The sequence below is a fragment of the Aspergillus ibericus genome (genome assembly GCF_003184845.1).
Source record: "Aspergillus ibericus CBS 121593 unplaced genomic scaffold BO80scaffold_79, whole genome shotgun sequence".
In the NCBI taxonomy this organism is placed as follows: Eukaryota; Fungi; Ascomycota; class Eurotiomycetes; order Eurotiales; family Aspergillaceae; genus Aspergillus; species Aspergillus ibericus.
This window is the reverse complement of record NW_020292177.1, coordinates 18,162-34,947: the sequence shown is the minus strand read 5'-3', so window position 1 is coordinate 34,947 and position 16,786 is coordinate 18,162. Positions and strand designations below refer to the sequence as shown.

At 51.8% G+C, this 16,786-nt stretch overlaps 7 protein-coding genes and 1 non-coding gene across 8 annotated transcripts; 3 read left to right on the top strand and 5 right to left on the bottom strand.

Annotated features, from left to right (window-relative positions):
• Positions 1-214: 214 nt before the first annotated feature.
• Positions 215-1,406, bottom strand: BO80DRAFT_487265 (uncharacterized protein; the record flags this gene model as incomplete). The annotated part of the gene is made up of 4 exons (XM_025723545.1): positions 215-625; positions 670-787; positions 839-1,211; positions 1,257-1,406. The coding sequence occupies 4 exons, from the start codon at positions 1,404-1,406 to the stop codon at positions 220-222; spliced, it is 1,047 nt and encodes a 348-aa protein (XP_025569606.1). The 3' UTR covers positions 215-219.
• A 1,361-nt stretch (positions 1,407-2,767) lies between these two features.
• BO80DRAFT_t298 lies at positions 2,768-2,853 on the bottom strand. Its single transcript has one exon. It is a non-coding gene; the product is annotated as a tRNA-Ile (tRNA).
• A 454-nt stretch (positions 2,854-3,307) lies between these two features.
• On the bottom strand, positions 3,308-4,059 carry BO80DRAFT_429994 (putative integral membrane protein). The gene has a single exon (XM_025720607.1). It carries the CDS (start codon positions 4,024-4,026, stop codon positions 3,541-3,543), a length of 486 nt encoding a protein of 161 aa, XP_025569605.1. The 5' UTR covers positions 4,027-4,059; the 3' UTR covers positions 3,308-3,540.
• A 1,345-nt stretch (positions 4,060-5,404) lies between these two features.
• On the top strand, positions 5,405-6,958 carry BO80DRAFT_369125 (F-box protein; the record flags this gene model as incomplete). Its single annotated transcript, XM_025716376.1, has 1 exon — positions 5,405-6,958. One exon carries the CDS (start codon positions 5,405-5,407, stop codon positions 6,956-6,958), a length of 1,554 nt encoding a protein of 517 aa, XP_025569604.1.
• A 1,324-nt stretch (positions 6,959-8,282) lies between these two features.
• BO80DRAFT_487262 (tryptophan synthase) lies at positions 8,283-10,587 on the bottom strand (the record flags this gene model as incomplete). The annotated part of the gene is made up of 5 exons (XM_025723544.1): positions 8,283-8,300; positions 8,402-9,577; positions 9,608-10,034; positions 10,095-10,398; positions 10,452-10,587. 5 exons carry the CDS (start codon positions 10,585-10,587, stop codon positions 8,283-8,285), a joined length of 2,061 nt encoding a protein of 686 aa, XP_025569603.1.
• Positions 10,588-11,281: 694 nt separating this feature from the next.
• On the bottom strand, positions 11,282-13,100 carry BO80DRAFT_469515 (polyamine transporter; the record flags this gene model as incomplete). Its single annotated transcript, XM_025723020.1, has 5 exons — positions 12,898-13,100; positions 12,299-12,845; positions 12,117-12,250; positions 11,894-12,071; positions 11,282-11,847 (listed from the first exon to the last, which is right to left on the bottom strand). The coding sequence occupies exons 1-5, from the start codon at positions 13,045-13,047 to the stop codon at positions 11,282-11,284; spliced, it is 1,575 nt and encodes a 524-aa protein (XP_025569602.1). The 5' UTR covers positions 13,048-13,100.
• A 316-nt stretch (positions 13,101-13,416) lies between these two features.
• BO80DRAFT_469514 (uncharacterized protein) lies at positions 13,417-14,735 on the top strand (the record flags this gene model as incomplete). Its single annotated transcript, XM_025723019.1, has 6 exons — positions 13,417-13,584; positions 13,631-13,667; positions 13,720-13,787; positions 13,845-14,221; positions 14,268-14,332; positions 14,386-14,735. 6 exons carry the CDS (start codon positions 13,417-13,419, stop codon positions 14,733-14,735), a joined length of 1,065 nt encoding a protein of 354 aa, XP_025569601.1.
• A 713-nt stretch (positions 14,736-15,448) lies between these two features.
• BO80DRAFT_369202 (FAD/NAD(P)-binding domain-containing protein) lies at positions 15,449-16,762 on the top strand (the record flags this gene model as incomplete). The annotated part of the gene is made up of 1 exon (XM_025716382.1): positions 15,449-16,762. The coding sequence occupies one exon, from the start codon at positions 15,449-15,451 to the stop codon at positions 16,760-16,762; it is 1,314 nt and encodes a 437-aa protein (XP_025569600.1).
• Positions 16,763-16,786: the final 24 nt, after the last annotated feature.

Here is a 16,786-nt window from a genome sequence, read left to right as displayed (position 1 = left end):
GGGGTTAGGGAGAAGGATGTATATAGATTTTAATAGATGATCTGTGTTCTTTGTTTGAAGTATTATAAGGCTGGATATATTATTCTCATCACCTCGTGGTTCAGGACCTGCAACGATATGAGTATTACATATAGCTTTGTCTTCATATGCATCGGGAGAATAAGTCTTTTTTTGTCACCACCAGACAGGAGAAAAGTACATAAACAGACATGGTATTAATTAGATCCACTTGGGGATTGCTTCCGCGGCCACCGATACCTCCATCAACTTGGATGCGCGGCCATGATCTATTCGGACCAACTCGACATCACTCAGGATATGTCTCCGACCCTCCAGATCTGCTGCTGCCACGGGATAGTTCCACGAGGAGGAGTAATCACCCCAGGTGTTTTGTCTGCTTCGTTTGCTATCGATATCGCGGCCGGAGCTAGTTCGGCTATGGCTGATGACATGTCGAACCGAGTGCACCACCAGTGATCGGATACAGGGAATTGAGGCGGTGGTGATCACTATGTAGCACTCCAGCAGGGCCCAGATCGTCAGTCGGTTGGTTGCGACTGTTCGGTCGCCGAGGTCGGAAAGGGAGGGGAGGTAGAGGGCTCGCATGATTGAAGCGACCATGGCGCTGTAGGGGTTAACTTGTATTCTCGGTAGTTTTGGAGCACTCACACTAGTCCCAGACTGAGTAGAATCATAAGGATTGCCTTGGTGCGTCGCCTAAGGTTCAAATTCCAAAAGGTATACACGGGGAATGTCGCGAGGTAGAGGTCGGTGGCGGTGTTTATACCTTGAACAGGTCAATCGCTAGTCTTTGTTTTCTTCGCTGAATGAGACTCACTGCATTGTACGTAGCTGTACGCAACGGTAATCTTTGGATCCCAGCATTGGGTCTGGACGGTGGGGTCCCAAAGAACACTGACATCTTTGCACTGGGCTAAGATAGTCACCGGACTGACATAGTTCGTAATTAACTGCAACGCGAAGATAAACCACAGGAGATGGCGTGTGATGTATTGTTGTTGGAAGATGGGCAATAAGTAAAGAACGAAAGCGACTCTTCCCGTCCCAGTACTAAGGATCGAGACACACTGGAAGATCGTGTAGATCTTCATGGCGAAGAGTCGGTCGGAAGGTTCAATGTCCATCACATGTTTCCCGTAGCCGTAGTAGATTGAGATGGTGATTAAGACGGACGACGCCAGGCCGAGCATCTAATAGTGTCAGTTGGTACACTGCCATTAGGACGACATACTCACCAAAGCAAAAATCATAGCTGCATCATCCCAGGCCACATTGCGCACCCGGCGCTTGGCAATGAGTCTCAACAAGACGATAAAGATCGCGAGTCCCGCCGCGATCCAGTTAATACCCAGAATGTAAGGGCCAGCATTGTAGGATGCCGCCATCCCTATGCCAATCCTAATCGGATTGGTGGCGTTTGGTGAGCTTGCAAGCGGCGGGTGATTCCACACGGGGTACCCATGCCTTTTATTTCACTGAATTTAAGGTTGTCGAATTTTCGGAGAGCTAGCCTAGGACAGCTTCAAGAACGGCCCGGATCAAGGTGCCGGAGTGGTTTCAAGAGATGTCGATCGCTGGTGAGCCTCCAGGCGGAGTTCGTCCGATTGAAGCTAAACCTGGATGGATGAAATGATCGACGGACTCTATCCCGTTGACAAAATGGAGGACATGCAGCTTGTTCCATTTGCTGGCATTTTCTTCCAAGTGTCATTGACATTACGACTGAAAGCTAAGAATTGGTTTTCAGCAATAACTGCATATCTGCACCAGTCAACAAATGGCCCGAACTCACAGCGAGAACGATAAAAGGGTGTGGGGCATTGTGTTCCGAGTGCAGTTTCATGTCTGTTTTAGAAGCTCCTGGTTCACGGGGATCGCCATAACATTTAGCCGCCGGGAATTGAGTTTAGGGCCGCCGAACCATGGAACCATCGGCCCTGAAGATTCATCCTTGTCTAGCTGTGTTTCCAGGCCATAAATAGCAACCCCTGTCGCAACTCGCAAGGTGCTTGTAGCTGCACGGTTCAAGAAAAGACCCGATTCATGGTCTCAAGTGGGACGTTAGTCTGCTTAAGGCAACTCCAGCCTGAAGGGTCCGACTCGCGTCGGGAACCAGCGGTATTGTGAGGAACTAGTCAGATCCGGTTTGTAGCTGTTGCTGCTGTATATAGCTGTCAGTCCGGTGCTTCGACAGGCTCCCAAACCGTCCAGATTTCGAATCCGCTCACCGGAGAGCTGAAACCCCAGCAGTCATCTCTAAGTAGAGTAGAGAGCCGCTGTCAGGGATCATCGTGAGTTGCAGTGGGAGACATGATGCAAAATCAGTATCAGTAGTGTATATATTTGCAATGTTCTCCTCGGAGTTGTCATTTGGAGATGGAACGCGAACATTTCAATGACAGGAGCAGAATTGCTTCGAGGTCAAAAGATCCTCACTATCAACGGATCCACGAAGCTCATGCGAAACAAAAAGAGTTGATGCTCCTTAGGTGGGTAGGAGAAACTGTTGCAGCTCGATGAAACACCCTCGTGGAAGGGGCCGGAAGAAGCAAGACCCGAGGAACAACGGCCCTGCATAACTATATGCAACCGGTACATGAAAGCTACTGTAATGCCCCACTTTTATGCTCACTAAGCACGTGACTACCATCTATACATCTAGCATGACAACAACAGATATCGTCAACATTCCATCCAACTTACGACTGCCCAGACTCTCAAGGGATCGAAAAGAATGAAAAAAGAATCCCCCCGCGCGGACTCGAACCGCGATCCTCCCCTAAGAATACTCCTAAGAATAAGTGGGGCACTCTGCCACTGAGCTACGGGGGGTGGTATACCAGAGATAGCTCAGGTTGAATGATATCGCGCGCAGAAGTCCTGTAGATAAGAAGGCAGCACTATAGATTGATGGAAGAAGAGTAGGGGGCGGTTCCTGTTGAGTATTGAGGTTGGTGGTGTATGTTATATTGGACTGCGAAGATTATATGAGCAGATCGCGAAAGGGGAAGACTGGGTTTCTGTACGACTTAACCGGGAGCCTTTTTGAGAAGAAAGCAGGCAAGAAAATGGATGAGTGATGTGCTTGTCAGATCATTGCCCGTGATCTGGCTAGAGACTGGTCCTCTGGCCTAGTGGTTTGTTGCTGTCAGTGCTGATCAGCAAGTCAGACTGGACTGGGTTAGTTGTCTAGAGGCTGCTATATCCGTTCTCCAGCGCCTGGATAGCGTATTCTTGACTGGGTGAGCCACCTTTCGGATACCCAGAAGCGATTGTGGCATGGGGTAAAGGCTAAAAAGTGGCACTATAACCTTAGTGTATCAGAAGATCTTGGACTGCTTGGATAATGAGTTTGGCAAGCCCTGATAATATACATAGCTTCCTGGTATGCAACGTTCAGATCCGGTCAAGAATTGAATGACCCGGATTAGTTCCAACCGGTCGCATAGGCAGATATATATATGTACATAGCTTTCCAAGGAATGCAATTTAATGCGTGCCATATATTCTCTGAATTCCTCATTGAGATACCGACATGCCGACCGCAAAACAAGCCCACGCAGCCAGGTCGACGGTCCAAGTCCGCACCCGGTGAATAGCCAGCCAACCCTCGAGATCCCGAGTCGACGAACCCTGAGACGCATCCTCTGTGATCGCCTGGATCTTCGGGGCAATGGCTGGCACAAAAAGCAGATGACTGGCGGCGAGCGCTGTGCCTGCGACATACCACGGCCAGGATGATGACTGGCGGTGGTGCGTCCGAATATTCCATCCTCCTCCTGTCAGGGTCAGCGTCAAAAGGCCCAAAACACGCACGAGGCCACGACGGAAGAAGACGCGAAAATAGGATGGCAAGAGTGCGTCGCTGCCGGGTCGATGGTCGGGATGAAGGAAGACATTGAGGAAGAAGTCCTGGTCGAATGCGAACCACAGGGTGCAGGTCGATGTGACAAGAGGGGCAGCGCGCAGGAGACTGCGGGGGTCGAAAATGAGTCCGGAGGCCATTGATGCGAGTAGATCAGTGAGTAGGCAGGGAATTAAGCAAGATTGCAACGGGGAAGCAGCGGATGCGGGGGATGGGCGATTGCCGTGGTGTTGGTCCCGTGACCCTCCACCACCCATCATCCCGGACTCGGATATATTTGGTGCACTCCTCTGCACTAGATCCCTTTTAAGGCCTGGCGGTCGGCTTCATCGACATTAAGACCTTTGGACAGAGCTTCAGGTCATCGACACCGAAATACTTCAAGGCCATAATCAATTTTCACTGCGCTAATCCAAAACAGATAGATCCATGTGATCCCTAAGATACAAGACGGGACTATTTTCTTATGCTTATTCGAGAGGTATAAGATACTAGGTCGTGACCTGTGGCTATGACCTACTCAGTCTCGCGCATAGCTCAAGGCATTCCGAAGCGTCTTAGTAAGCCTTATATAACGTGTTTTTATAAGTACCTATTCAAAGACTTTCTAAGAAGTTAAAAGGGCTTCCAAAGAGCCCCTTAAGGGTCTTGTTAAGCACTCCTAAATAGCTTTGTTAAATGCTCCCAAAGGACTCTGTCAAGCGCTTCTAAAGAACTCTGTTAAGTGTTTATAAAGATCTCCATCAAGTGCTTCTAAATGGCTCCGTCAAGTACTTCTAAAGGGCCCTATTAAGCACTTTTAAAGAGCCTTGTCAATAGTCTTGCTAAGCCTTTCAAAACATAGTACTTAATTCACACTTATAATCTAAATCTATGTAAGGATCTGGCTCAGACCTGTAATCTAAATATATGTTTTAGAAGGGTTCTAGCCAACCCCATCTCCCAGATCCCCCTTCTCTAAGAGGGCTGAAGTGGTGAGAAAAGGTAATATTCATTAAGTCACGATACTAGTAATGGGGAGAGCTAATCAGAAAGCTAGATTAATGATTCTTAGAGACTAATAAAAAGCCTTAGAGCTGTGAACTTCCCTTACCCTAGACCTGACCTAGTGTTTCTCAGCGCTCGCGCGCTTCGAAAACCAACAATCATCGAGAGACGCTATTCCGAACTGAAAGGATTCCATTGGGGCAACATAAGGTCTTCATGCAAGATAATACATAATATGCTAACACTAATTTAGTTTCCTGCCTGACTGTCTTCTGCATATAAGGGATCGAATATCCGCCGGAAATCACAACTGCAAATATAGTAGAACGAACCCGGTAGAATGGACTGTTTAATACCTCCCAGGGATATCTTGGTACCGTAACCACGGCTAGCATCCGAAGACGCTAGCAGACACCATGGCCCACAACCGCGACCATGCCGCTCGCACCCACATCAGTTACTTAACAATTGAACTACTGCCGTCTACCTCTTTCATCCACTGTGACTCACCTTCTTGACATATCGCCCAAAATGCTCGATCGAATTTCCAGCGAGATTCTTCTGCAAATCATACCTTTTCTTACCCCCTCTGACTATAATCGATGCGTTCTTGTCTGCAAGGACTGGTACACCGTGTTCATTCCATATCTATATCACCACGTCTCACTTCCGCTGAATGATTATTGTCATATTTCCTATCCTAGGGTTCCCAATTCCCTTGTTCCGGTGCGTCGCTTCGCCCAGGTGATAATCCAGAATCCCTCCCTTGCTCCCTTGGTTCGATCTTTAGAGCTCTATCCCAGCGACTGTCGGGGGAAATGGCTGCAATTACCCCCGTTGGCACCTGTGGCTGAAGAACAGTATCGACATTTCATGTTACCTCATGGGGAGACCAGGCTCAGACACCGCCGCAAATTCCATGCTTGGCGCAGAGACCTCAAGGAGGCATCGGAAAGACGGGAGGATCAGCGGGTGCTGTTCCATTATGAAGATGCCTGGCTAGCTTTGCTGCTCGTTCAGGTCCGGAACCTTGAGAAGCTCGGAATAGCCCTCCCGGAAGAGAGATGGATCCTAGGATTTTATGACGGACCAACCCCCCCAAAGAATTCACCGCACCTGGAGCAAGTGATTGAATGGGCGCGTCATCCCAAGTTGGGAGTCCTAACCCAACTCAAGCATATCTCCCTCAAGAACGGGCCTTGCCTCTGGGAGTGCGAGCACGCAGTGAACGCCGTCCCCCTGACCCGGCTGTTGCCCTTTCTTCGAATTCCTTCCTTGCGAAAGCTATACGTCAAGAACCCTTGTGATCGATCTCCACCTAGTGTATCCCAGGATCTCTCTACCATTCCACTGACTCACCTGGATTTTGAAGCTCCCGAAGAAGGATTGCCGAACCTCCCTCGTCTCCTCGAAAGGTGTACCGACCTACAGTCATTTACACTACAGCAGAATGGCTGGAGCGACAAATATAGTCATTGCTGGCAAGACCTACCTCGAGTGTATCGGTCTTTGCAAAGGTCGCGTTTCTCGATCCGCCATCTGAATGTGACCTTTCGTGATTGTTGCCTCTGGCAAGATCCGAAGACCCCCACGCCGGTCTTTTTCGGACCGCTTTCCGACTTCCCTCGCTTAGAATCCGTACATATCCGGTGGGGTAACTTATTGCCATTCCTTGAAAATAGGGCCCATACCCCTGTAACGCCTTTGTGGGAACTTCTCCCTTCCTCGCTCAGACACTTGTTCATCGATCATTGCCTGCTCGCTTGCTCGTCGGCACTGTACACCGAACTGAAAACCCTGCTAATACACTACCCCACTCACGTGCCCTTTTTACGGACGCTGTATCTACGATTAGCCAAGGAGCGAGAGGAGGCTGGATCTACCCCCAATGATCCATCCACTTGGAGACCAATATCACCCGACCCTACCACTCACGACCGACTGCATGCGTTACGGGAGGACTTTCGTGCATTGAGTATAGATTTCCGGATCTTCCAATCTGATGAGGATGTGAATTTCGGCCAAGAGTACTACATACGAAAGAAGTGGCCGTGGGGACAACATGGAAAGATTATGACTCTGTAAAGTCCGTCGGCAGGGATGGTCCCAGGTAGCGTGTAGTCAAACTTGATCATTCATTACTGCATATTGTCAACAGACAATGTAACCCAGATCAAAGGGCCATTCCTTCGCGTGGTCAAGAGATATCCCAACTTAAAGGGGTCTAACTGTACTAATAAATTCTCCTGACTAAAGCCAGGGCCAGGCCGTGCCTCCGATCATAGTACCGAAAACTACTATTACTCAACCACTTCTAACCCACCATTCATGACTGGTCACTACGAACAGAAAGAGACTTCCCATTGCAGGCAGACACATTACAGACATCCATCGCAGGTACCAGCAAAAGCAAGGCATGAGTCAGGGAGCACAGCTTCGAAAAGGGGCCTCCAAGTGCAGTGCACGGGCCGCATACTAGCACTATCCATGCAGAGCGCCAAGAGTCTGGCACGGGCTAAAAGACTTAGCGGAGCTTGTCTTCTCTTGGCTATTCCACCGGAAAAATACATGGCGAACCGTCCATTTATCATGCTGTGGAAATTGTGAAAGCTTGCACTGCACGTCCTCACACCCGCAGCGATAATACACAACCAATTTTAAATATTTGATTCTCAGACCCAATTGAGCTAACGTACAGGCCAATTAACAGCGGCACTACGCCGATCCGACGAGTCCCGAAGCCAGATTCTCACCCGAGACCCCTACCCTTATTTCCTAATCTCGCTAGTCTAGTCGCTACCCGTTGCGCTTCAACGAACTATTGAATCTAGCCGAGACCTCACGCCCCAAACGGGTGTTTGCGCCCGCAGAGCCCCAGTTCTGTAAATGGTGTCAGGGACTCCGGATAAATATTTATCTGTTCTGAACTTCTGGAGAGGAAGGGTGTTCACGGAGCAGATACACTAGGCTTAAAGGAGATGTCAAGAACCACGTAGACCAAAAGGAATATATCCCTTCTTAGCCTCGGGCGTAGAAGGTAGAAATATGGCATGTCTCAACAGGAGATTGTGTCCCGAGGCGAAGGCGGACTCTGACTGGTGGGTTATGACAGTTTTGTTCTATGGGAGATGTTTGGTTGTTGAGCCTGGAAGAGGTCTTACCTGGTTGTCTGGCTGAGTTGTGGCCCACTCGGTTACTCGGTGGCGTAGTGTTGCTCACGTATAAAGCAACACCTCTTCAAAGGCTCATCTTCTAGTCAGCTACGTTTAATATGTGGCTCAGTACTACGGCTGAGCGGACGGGAAGCTCTGTTGTCCATACCCGATGATTGTCTGCTGACTTGCTCTTCATGGGAACTCAGCTCGAAGGACCATGGACATGCAGCAGTACGTATGATATTCTTCCAAGCCTATTGAGCGTTGTGGATCTTTAACATGGATATAGAGTACAGAGCAAGGATCAAACCTGCAACAAGTCCGAGTCCACTGCCTGGAAAGAAGATGCCCAGGTTCCATCGTTGAGAGCTACTCGTCCCGGCAGTTCCCACCCAATTTCCGGCCCCAAAAGAAGCAATTCCTCCGCCACGGTCTGTACCTGCTTGTCCCCTCGGCCACTGACGCAAAGAACCACGTTCTTCCCCGGCCCCAGCTGCTTCGCCATGTGCATCGCGCCCCAGATTGCATGCGAGGATTCCAGCGCGGGGACGATCCCCTCCAGCTCGCTCATTCTCCGGAATCTTTCCAGGACCTGAGTCCCCGTAGCAGTTAGGAAGGTGGCACGACCCGAGTCTTTCCAGCTCGCCAGCTCCGGCGCTACTCCCGGATAGTTCATTCCCATGAAGAGCGACTGTGGCTTGCGAGTCTGACCGCCTTCATCCTGCAGAATGTAAGTCTTGCTGCCGTGGAGAACCCCGACAGAGCCACCAGATAAAGCTGCAGTCTCTGCCTCGCATTCGACACCGACCAGTTGGACTGATTTGTCCTCAACAAAGGAACTGAACATGCCCAGTGCATTTGAACCTCCACCGACACATGCCACGACTGCATCCGGCAGTTTGCCAGTTTGTTCTCGGAACTGGGCCTTGGTCTCCTTGCCGATCACCGATTGGAAGGTCTTGACGATGGTCGGAAGAGGATGCGGACCGACAGAGGACCCGATCACATAATAGCTCTTGTTGATATCAGCAATGCAGGCTCGGAAGGCCTCATCGATGGCGTCGCACATGCTCCCCGACCCCGATCGGACTGGCAGGACCGTTGTGCCCATTGCCCGCATCATGAATACATTCTCCGCTTCGTGCTGCATGTCGTGGAGACCCATATAAACGGTACATTTCATACCCAGCTTGGCACATACTGCGGCTGTGGCAAGGCCATGGTATCCCGCTCCGGTCTCCGCAATGATGTTGGTCTTTCCCAACCGACGGGCGAGGAGAATCTGTCCAAGTGCATTGTTGATATTGTGTGACCCAGTGTGGTTGAGGTCTTCCCGCTTCAGCCAGATCGTGGCCCCTCCCGCAAAGGCACTAAGGCGGGGGGCTTTATGCAGACCCGATGGGCGTCCCACATATGGGGAAAACGACTCGTACTCCTCCCAGAACTGTGGATCCTTTACTGCTTCCCTGAAACTAGTCTCCAGATCCGAGAGACATTTCACCATTGCTTCTGGGACGTATTGCCCGCCATAGGGGCCTGGAATATCTCGCTTCGTCACAGACGGTTTCCGGGGACATACAAAACGTGGCGTTGACTGCTCCGGGGAAGTCTTAGTAGCATCCCGCCCTAGGCTTATAGAGCCGTCATAATGATCCTTGACCCCTCGCATTCGCAAACAGAATTGCCTTGCTGCTTGTGGTCTTTTCCCTGGAGGGGCGCGGGCGAGGTCTTTGAGCAAGCAACTCCCGATGATCGCGCCATCGGCGATAGAGGTAATCTTGAGGAACTGATCGCGACTAGCTATCCCGAATCCAACGGCTACGCGAGGGTTACCCCCGAGCTTCTTTACCCTCCTAATCAGGTCTGGCAACTCGCTGTCCAATTCACTTCTCATGCCGGTGACACCCATACGAGAAACGAGATAGACAAATGTGTCCGCCATGCAACACAACATTTGGACCCGGTCATCTGGGGTACACGGCGCAATAATTGGAATATATGAGCAACTACAGATTCAAGTCAGCAATCCTGCCAGTGCTCGGAGCAGATCGGAACGGGTAGCTCACCCAGCACCAACACACAGATTCCGAAATCGTACCGCATCCTCTGCTGGTAGATCGACGACGAGGAAACCGTCAACTCCTGCCTTGCTGCAGTCGGCTACCAACCTCGCCTCTCCATAATGAAGGATCGGGTTATAATACCCGCTAAACAGGATGGGAATATGAAGACCTCTGCTCCGCGCCTCCTGGACCATGAGAGCAATTGAATGCACCATGACCCCATTCTTAAGTGCCGTCATTGAAGCCTGTTGCACCAACGTGCCATCAGCCATGGCATCGGTGAATGGTAGGCCCAGCTCAATGATGTCTGACCCACCGACACATCAGTAGGATCGGATAATATGGATCAATGATACGAACCTGCACCACCGGCCTGTAATCCAAGCATGATATCTGGGGTTTCCTCTGGCGTAGGGAAGCCAGCCGTGACAAAGGTTACCAACACTGGCCGGCCCTTTCTCTTGCTCTGAGCAAAGGTTTGTCGAATATGATCCATATTGGCATTCAATGATTTGCGGTTCCTTGCGGCTCTTACAAGGAAGATAATTCTTGTGAAAGAAGAGCGGACTCATGGCGTATTTAAAGAATTTGACGGAATGTGAAGCTCGATCTACTGCAGAACGAGAATATCGGGGAGAAGATCAACCTTGCTGTTGTGTGGTTCCCAACCATGGACCAGCACCGGTAGTGGGCGGCTGTTGAGTGGGAGCAGCCTTGCGGACCACGAGCCGGTGAATAATTGGGTGGCTTGTGGAGAGGGGAACTCCTACCACATGCATCATGCTGTCGCTTGCGGCGTCTTGTGGCATTTCTTGTGGTGGAACAGGCTCGGCCGGGCGCAATGCGGTCGGGGGATAGTTCGGGGGGCACACGGCCAGGACTGGGTTAGGCTTTGACCAGACCAGGCAGCTGGCCAGAAAGGGACTGGGTCAAGAGCCAGTTTCCTTGCTGATGGGATGAGGCTTGAATTATATTCTTGTGAGTTGGGGCAGGTTGAGGCGAACCTGACTTGGATGGAAACCCGTGGCGGATTGCAATATGGATGCATTTCCACATGCTAGAATGCGAGCGTTCGCAGGGCTAGTGGTGGCGATGGACTAGCAATGGCTGAGACTTGTGTAGATTATTCTCAAGAGATGGAGGAAATACAGAGATGGGGGAAAGGCAGGCGTGACTCGATCACATGACATTCAGCGGTCCTCCGCGTCGCTGGCATAGATCACCTTGGCTCCAATCTCACTCGCGGCCAAGTTTTTCAGAGTTCGCTCTCTCAATCTGTCCCCGAACCCCATCAACATGATCACAAACATAAACGCGAAGATAGAAAAGAACGCCATCATCCCATATACCCAGCCAAACCCCACGCGTGCAACCCACTGGTCGATAAAGAAGGGTATAGCCAGGCCCAAAGTGAGACGGTAGGCGCCCATGAATACTCCCACTTCGGTGGGTTGCGAGGCAACACACTCAATCATATATGTCACAGCGACCGGAACAGAACTCATCGAGGCAAAGGTGATGAGATAGGCACCCAGCGCGAGGACCATGTAGTGGAGATGGTACTGCAGGGCGGAGCCAACGATACCAAGACCGATGGGCAGGATTATGAGAGAGGGAATCCAGAGGGCGTGCAGACGACATTCCGGCTTCCAGACACCTTTTTGCCATCTGCGACAGACCCAGAGCGCGATGCGATCGTTGCAGAGATAGCCCCAGAGCTCAGCGGTGAGGAGACCAACCCAAAGGGAGAAAATGACTCGGGCACTTAGCGATATGATAGAATGGAGAGAGAGGGAACCTACAGAATGCATTCCTTTGGGGAGTGAATCCCCAGCCGCCTACAGACACGGGCTTTTCGAGCCAGACGGTTAGGAGGCTGTGGGTTGCGACAAACCATCCGAATGACGCCAGCTGGAAGATGCCGATCAGGAGACCCACGGGTGATAGGCCAATGCGAAATGGTAGGCAAGCGATACGCCCCTAGAATCATGTCAGCATTGGCGAGATACTAGGAGGGCTTCATACCAGTTCTGCACGGCTGATGCCGGTCTTGTGGGGGAGCAGGGTCGCCATCCGATTTGCCGAAAAGGTCGTGGGCTTCACCACTGGAAGTGTATGCCCGTCACGAGGATAATTGGTATCCTCCAGGAAAAGAAACGCTAGGCTTGATCAGACTAGTTCGCACTGCATGCCTGTGAATTACCTACCCAGGATCAAAACTAGCCCTTGCGCAATGACAATCCACCAGAACACCCACGGCCAGCGGGTGTGGTCGACGATGAAGCCGCCAAAAGTCGGACCAGCAACAGTACCGAACAAAAAGGACACATGGAAGATGGCATATGCCTTGCCGCGCTCGTGCAAAAAGAACATGTCGTATACGCCCCCCACCCCTACGATGGAGGGGACCGAGCCGAAAATTCCATCAAACAGGCGAGACGCAACGAAGCGCTCATAATCCCCTGACCCAGTCATACAAGCCGACCAAATGGCACAGGCCATGGCGAACAAGAGGCACCAAAAGATAATGGCACTACGACCAAAGGCCTGCGCCAGGGGATTGATCAACACGGGTCCGTAGGCGATACCAGCGATAGAAGCGGAGATGGTGTAGGTGATTTCGATCAGGGCCTTGTCCCAGGTTTTGGCCTGGTCTTTCATAGCCAGCTGGTTGGCCAAATCTAAAGCTGTGCCTGCAAATCCAGCCAGGCAGAGGATAGCCAGGTTCCTCCGCTTTCGTCCAGCCGTCCAGTTCTGCCGTCTTCAGTGCTAGGAACAATTTAGAAGTGCAGGGATACCAACGTACAAGTGGGTCTTCTGGATCCTGGGATGGCTGAGGGATCAGGACGATGCCATCGCGTGTTTGCTGTCCATCTCTCGGCAGGTCGAAAGATCTAACTGCCAGATCGTTCTTGACCTCCTCGACAGATGCTTGTCTTGTTGAGGCGCTCGCCATGTTGGAATTTCGATGAACGGCTTGGCTGACTCCTTTTCGGCAAGGATTCCGATCGTCTCAGGGAGTCACAGAAAGTAAAGATTCTGACCAGGGGTCGACCACGGATAACTAGTTATTTAGCTTACAAGATGATTCAGCCAGAGGGGCGGGTTAGAGTGGGACAGCTAATTCCTGCGACAGCCCGACTGCAGCGCTAGACCGGGGTGACCCATCCTCGTGCATCCGGCGGCTCCCTGTTTGTGCGACGGTCTCATGTGAGGCCAGGCCCGATGGTGTCCGGGGTACGGAGTACTTGCTACTGAGCTACAAAACCAGCACCAGTCTGCGCCAGCTATGCTCGTTGCAGATTATTGTTCACGATCCGCCATCATGGGGCTTACACTGACGGGCACATACAACACTCGACAGCTGCAAATCGTCGTCATCAATAGCATTCTAGTCGTGCTCTCCGTCACAGCGGTGTCTTTGCGAGTGTGGGCCCGAAGGCTGCAGGGCCTGGATCTTTTTGTGGAGGACTATCTGAGCATTTTTGCCTTAGTGAGAATCCCCTCCTTTATCGTTGACGCTGTACTGATCAACCAAGGCATTGTCTCTTGCTGTCAATGCGCTACTATTCCAAAGTATCCATTAATTCCACATTCTTCAAATAGACAATAGCTAACAGTCAAGAAGGTCTCCATGCTGGTGTGGGAGAGCATGTTGATTCCCTCTCGACCGCTACCGTGGAAGCCTACTCCTTGGTACCCACCCATTCTACTACAACGTAAAGGTCAGAGGAAACTAACAGCGAACAACAGAATCTTTACATCATGCAACTCTTCTGGAACACTTGCCTTCCGGTGATCAAGCTCTCCATCGTCCTCTTCTACCAGCGCATCTTTCCCGTGCGATCGATGATTATCGCCTGTCGGTCGGTCATGCTGTTTTTGGCGGCCTGGTACATCGCCTTCCAAACCACCGCCATCTTCCAATGCATTCCGATCCATCACGAATGGCAGAAGAAAACCACAGAGGGCAGGTGCATCGCATTCGTGCCGTTTGTCACGACATTAGCAGCGACCAACCTATGCACCGATGTTCTGCTTTTGGTTCTACCGACACGCCAGGTGTGGAAGCTCCAGATCCCATGGGGTCGAAAAGTCGGTCTCTCAGCCATATTCACACTAGGCATTATGTACGGCTCAACATCCTTCTCAGGAACGTAGCTAATTTATTCGCAGTGTCTGTGCGATCTCAATCGTCCGTCTGGAGAACCTCATCGCCATCAGCAATTCCGACATCACCTGTGACACCAACAGTTCCTTTTCTCCCCGAAGAATACTGATCGTCATATGGCAGGGTCGGATACCTACTCCCATTTGTGGACCGCGATCGAAAGTAGCCTCGGGGTGGTGGTATCTTGTCTTCCCAGCCTGATGCCAATCATCCGGCTTGTCAAGAGCAAGAGATCGCAGCAAGATGGAAAGCCCATTACTCACACAGGCCAAGGATCGTCGTATCCCAGTCATGTACGAGGGCCCTACGAGCTGGCCGAGGTGTCTAACAAGATTTCGACGGGTCAGCGCACACGGCTCCGCGCAGGGAGCAGCAACTCGGAACTAATCCGCAAGCCGGTCGGGGATATTGAGATAATCACCGAGATAGATCAACAAGTGGAGACCAGCAGTCGGACGTATTTCGATCCTTGAACATTGCCCGACGCTTGTTGCTCACCAATGAATCACTTTCAAGTCTCACTTAGCCCATATCCACCCTTGGTATGTGCCCTCCGTGGGCTACAGCGGCATCATTAGGGCTTTGTGCAATTCCCGCATATTATGGGAAATGAAGGACACGAGAAACAAAGAAACTGGAAGCAGGTGGGGACACACTAACAGGCGCCGTCTGATAAAGTCAAGGCATTATTGACTAGGGTCAGCATCCTGAGATGGGCTGGAAGGATGATAGGCCAACAACCGGGCTTCGAGTGACAAACCCCTGCTAGTGGCTGTGCTAGCGGCAGCTCCAGGCCCTCCGAACTAAGTGCCAACTGCTAGACTCCGACCATGAATCCCACAGGCATTGGCTATTCTAGGCCGCAGGGGAATCCACAACTTCGTTTCCTCGGGATAGCTTCCCATATTTCCCGATACTAAGCTTCTAGCCATCCCGCGAGGGGGCTCGGGGAGCGGCTCAGCCCGTCCGTCCCAGCGATTTGCCCAGACCACCATTCTGACAGCGGACAACCATCCGCGTCCCCGTAGGATTTAGCCGAACACGCTAAGGCCAGGCGTGCAGGGAGGAGGCAATACCTAGGGATGCCCCTCGCCAGCACATCCCGGCCATGACCGCACCACTCACAGACCGATCACACAAAACAATTTACCCTGATACCCCTGCGCAACAATCAACCAGGCACATCATGACTAGTCCTACCAATGGACAGCCTCTCCGAATTGCCATCATTGGTGGTGGTATCGCGGGTGTCACGCTACTCCTCGCCCTGCTGAAGCACACCTCACGCGAAACCATCTCGCCACACCTCTATGAAGCCACTCCCGAATTCTCCGAAATCGGCGCGGGTATTGCCTTTGGCTCCAACTCCATCCGCGCCATGGAGTTGATCGACCGCGACATGGCGGCTGCCTATAACAAACATGCGACGTTTCAACCGGACACAGGCGCCTTGGAAAAAAAGCTGTGGTCCAGCTACCGGATGGGAATGGACGGGCGGGGGGCGTCAAACACTCTCAAGGCGGGGGACTATCTCCACGAGGTACATGCCGCCGTGGCGAGGAGCAGTGTTCATCGCGCACGATTTCTCGAGGCGATGACGGCGTTGCTCCCGGCGGAGAATGAATGCGTGAGTTTCGGCAAGCGGTTGGTTTCGATCGACGAGGTGGAAGATGGCGTCACAGTGCACTTTGCAGATGGAACTTCCGTCGCTGCTGATGCAGTTATAGGCTGCGATGGGATCAAATCACGAGTACGGCAGATCCTCCTCGATGGGGAGGAAGCGGCCAATGCCATTTTCACCGGCAAATATGCTTATCGCGGGTTAATCCCGATGGATGAAGCCGTGCAGGCGCTGGGGGAATATACTGCGCGCAACAACCATTTCCACTGGGGCTACGACGGCCATCTTCTGACGTTCCCGATCGAACATGGCAAGACGATGAATGTGGTAGCCTTCCGGACGAAGCAGAATGGCGTCTGGGAACACGGATCGCAGTGGGTGCTACCGGGGAACAAGGAACAGATGTTGCAGGACTTTGAGGAATGGGGACAGGATGTCAAGGCGATTCTATCCTTGATGCGAAATGCAGATATTTGGGCCATGTTCGATCATCCTTCTGCGCGCACGTATCATCGAGGGGGGCGCATCTGTATTATGGGAGATGCAGCTCACGCGAGCACCCCTCACCAGGGGGCTGGTGCCGGAATGGCAGTGGAGGATGTCTATGTTTTGTCCCGACTGCTGGGGGAGGTCCACGAGCGAAGCCAATTGGAAAAGGCATTTGCGGCATATGATGCGGTGCGACGGCCCCGGACACAGAAGCTGGTACGCACGAGTCGGGATGCGGGACAGTTGTACCAATGCCAGAAGGAGGGGGTAAAGGATGATGTGGAGAAGATCCGGGCGAACCTGGATGAGCGGATGCGGTGGATCTGGGATTTGGACGTGGAGCAGCACTTGAAGGAGGCAATGAGTGTGTTTCGGCAGTGTGATATATGAATTCATCCTCAATTCCTGCCTACG